The following is a 10,239-nucleotide window of genomic DNA, read 5'->3' on the forward strand; positions in this document are numbered from 1 at the left end:
AGGTCCCTAAAGATGCTTATCACTGGGTGAGCAGCTCTCACTAGCTCTCAGCTAATCAGAACAATGGGGGCCTCCATGTTTAGGTTAATATTTTCAAACAAGCAAACCCCCCAAGGATAAGTTATTTTACCTAAACATCAAACAAATATCTCCACTAATCCAAATAAGAGAATAAAACATTTTCCCTTTCTGTTTTATTTAACAGCTACATACAAAATGTGTCCCACACACTTTATTTAATATAGTTTGACATAGTGTATAGGGCTGTGTAAATGTATGAATCATACATGAGTACTAGCTTTTTTTTTTTAATTAGGAATTTATCTGGGAGCTATAATGGGCTACCTAACATAGCCATCCCATATGGAAAACAAACTGCAAAACAAATTAAATGGCTGCACTTTTATTTTTTACACCAGATCTAATATGATGCGAAACTTGTGGATTGTTGATGCACAGAATGTTTTCCCAAAAGTCTGTGAGAGACAGGTTATCTTTCTGATAATTTAAAATATTTAATTGTGAGCAATGAGTAACTCATATTTTCATTGCAAAATGGATCAGATTGTCATCAAAAATACCACTAATATAAAAAATAAAGTGCATATTTTCTTCTTTGAATTGAACAAAGATAAACATATAAAATGAGAAATAAGAGAGTAAAAATATTAGCACAAGATACTCTGTAAATTCATACATTCACAGATGATTTATTGCATGTAATGAAGGAGTCTTATTGAGGTAGAGTGTATCATAGCAGCAGCAGTGGCAGTTACATTATTATCACAGTTTGCGGTCATGGCAGTAACATTATTCCATGACATGAGTTTAATGAGTAGTAAATATGATTTGGATCTGGTGGTGTTAACGATATGAATTTGCAAATGAACAATAAAAATGAGACCATGAACAGAATCTTGCATTTACTTTTAATGTTAAACATTTACAAAATTGTGTAAACATGTTAATGTTTCCTTCTGTTAAGTATGATATTCATTTTAAATAAACAAAATCTACACTACTGTTACATTGAGACTATCCATCGTTCCATCCATTTTCTTCCGAATTATCTGGAACTGGGGTCCATGATCCCAAATCGTATTGAGACTATATGTAATATAAATACAGCAAAATCAGAAAATTATTTAAGTACACATGCTTTAAAGTAACCTTCTCAGCTTTTTTCAGTGGGTTTTAAACCTATGAAAAATGTACAACCCACACAACATTGCTCAAAACTAGTATTTAACTTTGTGTTTAGCCTGATAAGAAAAGTGACCTTTCCTCCACAAAAATGAGCCCTTCCTGAGCTTTGACTTTAGTAAACAAATGGATCAAGATCCATTGATGTCCATTGCCTACCAAAATGTAAACCCAGAATATCACCCAGCCGTGCAGCAAAAACATTACATATATGTGATTTTGCTGAACTGAGATTTCAAAAAACAAAAACTAAATACATACAATGTAAGATGCATCAAACCAAATTAAATTTCTTACAATCATACAGTACTATAAGTTACCTCATATTAAATCATACCAGTTTCAAACAAAAAAAATTATCCTTTTTTACATGTTCTCTACAAATTAACCCGTATAGTCCTAATTATGGCTTCCAAATATCTTCACAAATATTATTATAAAATATATAATTATGTAATATATTCAAATCTAATAATGTTTTTTTATACAATTGTCTTTGTAACATTATTCACTTCTGACCTAATGCCCCTGGTAATGCTGTACAGCCCAGACATGGTGCCTTGTTTGAGGCATGAGATGTTTAGGGCCAATCACAGCAATTGCAACTAGTTTTATAAACCAGACCACCCGGACAACCTTGCACAAAAGTGTTTCCATTGACACACTGATAGAAATTACTGCTATCATTGGGATTTACATAATTACCATCAGGCATTCCAACACAGGAAAATTCACCCCCAGAAGCAGTTGTGGTAGCTTTGGTAGTAGTTGTGGTAGCAGATGTAGTGGTGCTGGGCCGGTTTGTGGTAATGGCTGGTGTTACTCTTGCAGTAGTTGTTGTTGCAGATGTTGTAGTGGTGCTGGGCTGGTTTGTGGTAACAGTTGGTGCCAGTGTTGTTGCAGGGGGTGTTGTTGTTGAATCTAGAAACAGAGATGAACTCAATGCTAAAGTAAAACAAAAGGTATCTCATGTAAGAGGACATAATGCCTCTGACTTACCTGCTACCAGAAGAGAGCGGAGATGACTAATGAGGGGATTGCTTCCCCCACCACAGGCACGTCCAGTAAAATCATCCATATCCAGAGACCAAACAAATGCCCCCCCATATTGGTTATCTTTTACATACTGTGCCTGGAAACAAAAATATTTTTACATTGCAGATTTTATTAATCTTTCTTTTTAAATACATATAAATTGAAAAGAACACAATCACTTGTCAATTTATTTTAGGTCAAGACCAGAAGTACTATGATACTCGGATTTCTCCTATTTGGATTTGGAGGAAACCTGATGTAATGATCAGCAGCGGTTGAAGCCCTAACAAAGGCTGTGAACAAGCAAGATCAGGAGATGAACCGCATGCTGGCTGTGGTGGTTGAACTCAAAGGTGAGATGGGATAATATCTTGGATGTGCACAATTGCTTCAAGGCGGAAAAGTCCAACAAATTTGAAATATCACTCTCGCCATGTAGAGCAAGCAAGAGACATTTTCCATTAGACTCTAGGCTAATGGAAAATTCCTGGACAGCCTGCTCTCAAAGCAATAAGTGTTATTCTGGGTTCGGCCTCCTCCCCTTTATCTAATCTCTCCTGGATGTTATGGCGAAAGGGCACAGAAGAACTGCTATCCCCCTCCTCTACCCGCCAACATCTCTGGATGTGCCCAGAACTGTTGTCTCATCAAGGAAAATGGACTGTGGTCATTAATGGACATATTGAAAGCACTCATCATACACCCACAACTAATGTCTCAAATGTCAGATTGACTTCATGTGACTCCGCCTCCGATGTGACCCTCTGCTGAAATGTCTGACTCGTGTTACATGTGCTTTTCTTGTGCTGAGGTGTTTTTGAAATCTTAAACTGTATCCTGTCAAGGATAAAGTGTGAAATATGCTTTTTTTCCCCTTTCTTCCCCAATGTGGCTCCTATCTTTCCACAGAGATAAAGGCAGCTCTATAGGTAACCACATGGGACCTGGGAAACCAGGTAAGCGGTAGGAATCTAGCAAGCCATAAGAACACACCAAAGGCAGTGTTCTCTGGCATGCATGGCCTCAGTAAATCCGTTCCAATCTCAGCCCCCCCACCCCAATGTATGCAATGTATTGTGATGAACGGTTTGTACTTAAACTGATATCTCGATTGCAACATAAATTTTAGTTGACATTAAAGATTTAAAGATTGATTGATTAATTGATTGATTGATTGATTGATTGATTGATTGATTGATTGATTGATTGATTGATTGATTGATTGATTGATTGATTGATTGATTGATTGATTGATTGAGAAGGCAACAGTTGGAGGCTGGGTACTTCTAATACACAGACAAAGGCCTAACTGATAGAGTTGTTAAAAAAGATTAAAAAGTGCAGTTATAAAGTAATGATTACAGTCACAAAATTCTCTATGATATAAATCAATTTAGTTCAGTTCCTTTCATATACGTATAGCACAAATTCACAACACATAATTTAAGGCAATTTCCCTAATTCAAAAGTTTTCTATCAAAGTAAAGCAGCCGATAGCATTGAATCAAACCACACTGAAGTTTTTTTTTTAAATATTCTAAATGAAAATATAAATAAGCACTGAAAGAAAGTAAAAAGTCTTATTTTGCCAGCAGATAGCTTAAACTGTGCACAGAGCCAGGGAATGGATGAACCAGGCATAAGTTGTTTTACAGTTTAGAGGCCCTTGATTGAAAGGACCTGTTCCACCTTTCTTTTAGGTGGGGTTTAGGATCTACAAGCAGCAGTGTGTGGTTAAAAACTAAAATGAATATTCAGGTCACTAAGGGCCTTGTATGTGAACACAAGAACTCTAATCCAAGTTCTAAATTCTACATTAAGTTACAAGTACAAATTGTTCTTAAAAACTTGCAGATGGAAAATTGATGATTTGTCCAGTCTGTCTAAATAATATTCTCTGGATTTGCTCAGGAGACCATGTCAGTAGCTCACTCTAGATTAATAGAGAGGCACTCTGATTAAATTAAGGCACCCTCTATTACTTAATATATTGCATATCTATGTTTTACACATTTTTGCTCCTATTTTTTCCATTCTTAAGCATTTTCTCTATTTACTATAACAAGGTCACTTTAACCTAGCAAAAATTGTGCATGCAAATAAAATAAAAAGTCTGTTGGCTCATAGTTTTTTTTCTATAGTGTTTGGATCAAGTCCAAATAGCTCTGTGTAGGTGCAATATAATGCTCATTTATAACTTAAGGCTGATAATAGATGCATACCAAATCACTATAATGATATGAATATGCCCCACAAATGTATATTAGAAATACATGATACACACTTTGTTTGCAATCTAGGACATGTCGAGAAAAAAAAATAATAAGAAAAAGAGCCTGCTTGAAGTCTTTTCAATTTACAATTACAATAACTTTACAGATGAAAGAAATCTTGGGCTGAATCTTGATTTGAACTACGTTTCTAAGCCCTGTTTTTCACATCATAAACATGGTGTACATGCTTTTGAATAAAAACAGTAAATAAGTTAATAGTTAATATCGTATAAATATTGTAATACCAAATTTGATCTTTACAGGTTGTGCCTTTATAGTATGATAGGTATAGTAGCTCTAATTACATTTGGAAAACAGTGCCTTCCTTCAAATTGTAATTTAATGTATATGTAAGCCCATTTTGGGGGTAATTTTATACATCTGAGCAAAACACGGATAAGGCTGTCCTATATGGTTGGCATAAGAACGCTCTAAGGGGGACTCTTAAATACCCAAAATGTCAACCACTTCCTTCTGAAAAACTGCATAGGTGAAGCATGGTTTTTATAATGCCCTCCTGTGATGCTGGGCAATCTAAACCAAATAATAAGCAATGCAGCATCAATTACCAGCAGGTCAGCAGGATCTCTGAACACACACCCCCTCCCTTCCACTGGCAATGTCCTCCAGCAGTGCCAAGGCTGCCATCCCTCCACAAATACCCACTCTGTTGTGCAGATGTATATGTGATATTGTGTTAATTTTTTCCACCCTATGAATATAATCCCACTTAACCAGATTGGAATTATTCTGCAGAACCACCAGACATGTTTTTAAGTTATAATGAGTGATTCTCTGCTCCTCTGCACCCAGACAGGTTTGCATTTAAATAAAGGGATACTTATAGTTTAAGTCCAACTGAGGTTGTTTCTTGAGGTGTGCTAAATTATTGTATCAGGCTAAATACAATTGATCTTCATTATTTTGGTTTAAATTATAAAAGTTCAAACTTATTAAATGTTTTTTTTTTTATTTTCACTTCATTTTAAATTACCCAATTTAATTTCTTTTGGGTAAGTGCTAGTAATTTTTTATCGTTAATTGAAAAGCTATTGCAAATTTGCATGGAAGGTAAACGTTTTGTGTGAATTTTCAGACACTTTACTTTTATACATCCAGAATTATGTCTAAAACTTTTTACTTTACTTTTTTGTGTGTTGAAGGGCCTGATACGCTAGGCCCCCAAAGGTGTATGAATAGAAAATCTACCAACTTCCAATGGTAATTGCAGTGAAGCATCGTTGATGCTGTCTTGTTAATCCTCTTCTAAAGAAAAACACATTAATTTGCTTATTGGGTTTCCAATAAATGTTGTGGGCTGTGTTGGTCTGAGACTTCAGATAAAATATATTTCTCCCCTTCAAATTGGTTGGAATTTTACCTAGATATATTTTTTTCCTTTAAACAGACTTTTAAAATTAAAATCCATACTTCTCTGCTTACTATTCATTAAAAAAAAGAAATATGGGAGAGGCTTGGTTTGGCTGTAAAACTGGTGCCCCACTTCAAAGTCCTTTTGACCTTTATACAGCTATTCAGGATTGAAAATTCAGTTTCATGCTTCCAAACCCAATCTACCTTTTGTGGGTAATTACTGTGAGTAAAAGTTTAATCACTAACCTATTCAGTAGGTGGTCATTCTGTAAGGTCAGGGGCAATATTTGAACTATTGTAACTATAGTGCCATCTTCTGGCCAATTTTAATAACTAAATGTATGTGTGTTTAATACTCATCATCAAATGCAAATAATATTTTAATTCAAAAGGCAATCCCACATACTTTGAAGGACAGTGATGGATACATTCTTTTATAGCTTTTATTCTGTATTGGATTTCATACATTACCTTGATTTCAAAGCTCTGTTTGTTGTCAAATCCCACCCACTCATTGCCTTTGACTGCATAGGGTACCTTCTGCTCTTCAATCCAGTGTGTGGTGGCTCCATTAAGGAAAGTGCAAACCTGTAGTTATAAACCAATACTCTGAGATTTCAGCACTATCTAATGTGTTATTTTGGTTTTCAGTATTAATTATTTCTTAGCTTAAATGAATATTTTGGTTATATTTATAAAATTGTTACCTCATGATAAGCCAAAATTCCCGCTTCTTTGGTGTAGAGCCCAGCAGAGCCAGGGCCGTTGGCCGGTGCTCCAACACCAGTAGCTGCGGTTGATAAGCGAAATGTGCGCCCATATGTTGGAAAACCAACCAGCAGCTTCTCTGAAGGAGCTCCTTGGTCTCTCCAGTACTTCATGGCATAGTCCTGTGAAAAAAATTAAGTTCCCATGTCAAAACCGAAGATACGACATTGTTACCATACATATAACTTTGACAAGACTGAATCTTTTCACTTACAGTATTTAAGAAGACATGGTCACCAGACAGGCCAGCTCGGGTATACAGAGGGCTGTTGTGGCCAGTGAATGAATACCAGGCTCCATAGAAATCATAGGTCATGACGAAAATAAAATCTAGATACCTGTTAAATAGAATATTATTTAAAGGAAAAGAAATCAACATAAAATAAGATCCATATAACATTCAATATATTTTGGCAGTTAAATATCATAATTCTTTTATACAGTTTTGATCTGTTATTCTTTTTAAGATTAAATGTTGAAAAGTGTTTGTTAAAACATGTTATTTAGTTCACGATTGTGTTTTTACTTCAAAATAAGATTTAGCTGTATAGTAACATCTCATTGACTTACTTTGTAACTTCTGCAATCTCATAGCCATTGTCAATAAAACTCTTTCCAGCCGCCACTGCAGCTGTGAGCAGCAATCTTGGCCTATTGGTATCAGCAGCCTCCTTTTCAAAGGCAGCCAGTAATTCCTAAACAGAAAAGACATATCATCTGTTTATTGGGCGTCTGAACTTACCTCTAAGAGGAAATAATATGGAGATTGACTGTTCATCAGAGTCCCTCCAAGAACATTGAAATTACATTTTTTTTTTCCCAATTTCTGAAGACTTGGAGGTAGCACTGACAACATATAGTAACACTTGGGTGTAGTCGGCTCTTTCACTTCTTTTACTTAGGTAATAAAAATAATTTGAAAATGCTCCATCCTAACTGATACAGTTAGAGGTATTTTCAAAAAAATCAAAGAAGCAATGTTGGCCAAAAAATTATTAGTGATAATTTTACTTTTTTTTAATGCTAAAATATTGATTAACTTTACAACATCTGGGAGATTTGTACTGAGGTGAGACATTAGCAGAGTGGAAATATTTCTAACCTTGCAGAGCAATGTGAACCTTTGCTTGTCCTGAGGTGGGCTTCCTCGTGATCCAGGGTACTCCCAGTCCAGATCCAGTCCATCAAAGCCATGCTGTCTCAGAAATGCTATGGTAGACTGGATGAAGACTTGACGGCTGGCTGAAGATGAGGCCATAAGGCTGAATCTGTAAATATTCACAGAAGTCAATAGCTATCAAAGATAACATATTTATATGTTTACACATAAGAGTTTTGTAGACTTACCGTGATGTTCCAAAGCTAGCCCCACCAACAGCTAACAGAGTCTTCAGCTCTGGGTTTCTGTGAAGCGATGTAGAAACATATACATAATCTAAACCTCATCATTATACCGGCTTTTTCCATACAGGATCATAGGGGAGCTGGTACAGACCTCTAGGGGTCTACATACAAAAGGCGGGAATATACTATAGACATGTCGCCAGCAGTCACAGGGCAATGCAGAGACTTAAAACCATGTACACACACACACACGGGGGAATTTAAAGACTAATCAACTTGACAGTCATTTTTTTAGACTTTAGGGCGAAACCATGGTCACAATCAGAAAGAAGCCATATATTCAAGGGAAGAGCTTTGAAACCATTAAAAAAACGTAGTACCTGGTGATACTCTGAGCTTTAAGTTTGAATAGGATCACATTCTTAAGTCAGATGATAATACTAAAATTGTCCAAAAAAAGACAATGTATAGATTCATGACTATAGTCAGGAGCAGTGTAGAGCTGCCGGCTGAGGAGCCATATACTGGGAAGTATGTGTAGGTTCTCACAGAATCATTTCTGTTCATCTTTCCTGGACTTTGATTCTCCTGGATTGGTGTATCAATCTGTAGTGATATTTTTCTGATTGTAATAAAGTATTTACATGTTAAATTTTTTTTTTGTGCTAGTAAGTATTGTTTTCTAAAAATCAAGCTCTTTTAAATTCTTGTAACAATACAAGTCAACCTTCATGCTAAGGTATGGTTTTCTTCATTAATGATTCACTGTTATACAACAGCAGTTTGACTGATTCAAAGCTTACCTGCTCTTGACAGCATTAAAGGATTTATAGAGGTTCTCTTCATCACAATGGAAAGTAGACAGCTGGTTAGAGGAGCTGATTACTGAGAAGGCATAGATCAGATGTGTGCAGAGGTTTGGATCTATGTTGTCAGTTGTGTATTTGCCATCTCCTGTTCTATACTGGGACCAACTGGTAAAGTAGCACACCAGTTTGGTGGAGGAAACTGCAAAAAGAGAAGAAAATTGTAACATTAAGTTTGTGTTCAAACTATTCATGTGTGATTGCCAGATACAAATGAATATAAAAGATGATACCAGCTTGAAGACATATCAGAAGTATGAATCCTGTAAAGACAAAAAAAAAGAGGATTTATTAATCTTTTTAACACTTGAAATAAATTATGATATAAAATAATTCACATACCAGCTGAGATCGTCAGATGAGCCATGTCTTGTTGGATAAAGTTTTTTCCCCAGACTAATCTGAAAATATAGCACTGGTTAATGTAACAAATTATAAATAGGATATATTGGACGCTTAAAAAGCTAAAAGTGTACCCTTTCTTAGGTGGTTTGCTGTATGCCTGGCTGCTCCAACCATTCTCTCTAATATATATGATGAGAAAGTTATTTCTTTGAATCCTCTGCAATTGGGTTGTCCCTTAACCAATCACCTTCTGCCTAAGACAGTCACCATTGTTACCATTCTAAAGATTTCAGCTAAAACACTCCCACTTTACCTCACTCTGCAAGTATCTATCATTTGCATACCATTCAGCCACTCCTCTTTAGAATTTGTGTCTAATAGTTCAACTTGTTCTCTCTGGGTACACCGGCTTCCTCGCACAGTAAAAAACATGACTATTAAGTTTAATTAGCTTCTCTACATTCTCCTTAGGCGTGAGTGTGTGCGTGAATGGTTGTTTGTCCTGTTTGTCTCTGTGTTGCCCTGCGATGGATGGCAACCTGTCCAGACAGCTGGAGATAGGCACCAGCAACCCCTGCAACCCTGCTTAGAAGGTAGATGGAAGATGGATGGATGGATGGACAGTTGTACATAGAGGTTCTTACAATACAAAAATATCAGAAAACATGCTGTGGCCCCTTTATTCCAATAAGCAGAGTTCTTTTAAGTTAAAAACTATGAGTAATTAGAATACAAAAAAATTACATTTTGTTAAAGCAAAATGAGTAAGGGACAGTTCTATAGGAATTCTAAAGAATAAGGGACAAGAACTACATAATTTAAGTGTTATTTTCCTTGCCGGCAAAACAGTAGACAACTGTATAAGTGTTAATATCCTTTATGGAAGTATGCAACTTTAATGCTTACCTTAAGTGTGCTTCCATTTGTCAATCAATTTCATTTTGATACAAATTTAAAAAAATAATCATTTTATACTTTATTTGATTATGCAAACAAGGTTTCAGGTCCATGTAAATATGTACAGCAGCAGA

The 10,239-nt window shown here is 35.7% G+C and overlaps 1 protein-coding gene across 1 annotated transcript; it reads right to left on the bottom strand.

Annotated features, from left to right (window-relative positions):
• Positions 1-686: 686 nt before the first annotated feature.
• On the bottom strand, positions 687-9,440 carry LOC119782019 (acidic mammalian chitinase-like). The gene is made up of 12 exons (XM_038282744.1): positions 9,340-9,440; positions 9,206-9,264; positions 9,097-9,126; positions 8,801-9,005; positions 8,001-8,057; positions 7,756-7,921; positions 7,224-7,348; positions 6,868-6,991; positions 6,593-6,775; positions 6,357-6,473; positions 2,203-2,335; positions 687-2,124 (listed from the first exon to the last, which is right to left on the bottom strand). The coding sequence occupies exons 2-12, from the start codon at positions 9,228-9,230 to the stop codon at positions 1,784-1,786; spliced, it is 1,506 nt and encodes a 501-aa protein (XP_038138672.1). The 5' UTR covers positions 9,231-9,264; positions 9,340-9,440; the 3' UTR covers positions 687-1,783.
• Between the last annotated feature and the right edge of the window lie 799 nt (positions 9,441-10,239).

The sequence above is a fragment of the Cyprinodon tularosa genome, unplaced genomic scaffold, assembly GCF_016077235.1.
Source record: "Cyprinodon tularosa strain WSP-4 unplaced genomic scaffold, ASM1607723v1 ctg187, whole genome shotgun sequence".
Taxonomy (NCBI): Eukaryota; Metazoa; Chordata; class Actinopteri; order Cyprinodontiformes; family Cyprinodontidae; genus Cyprinodon; species Cyprinodon tularosa.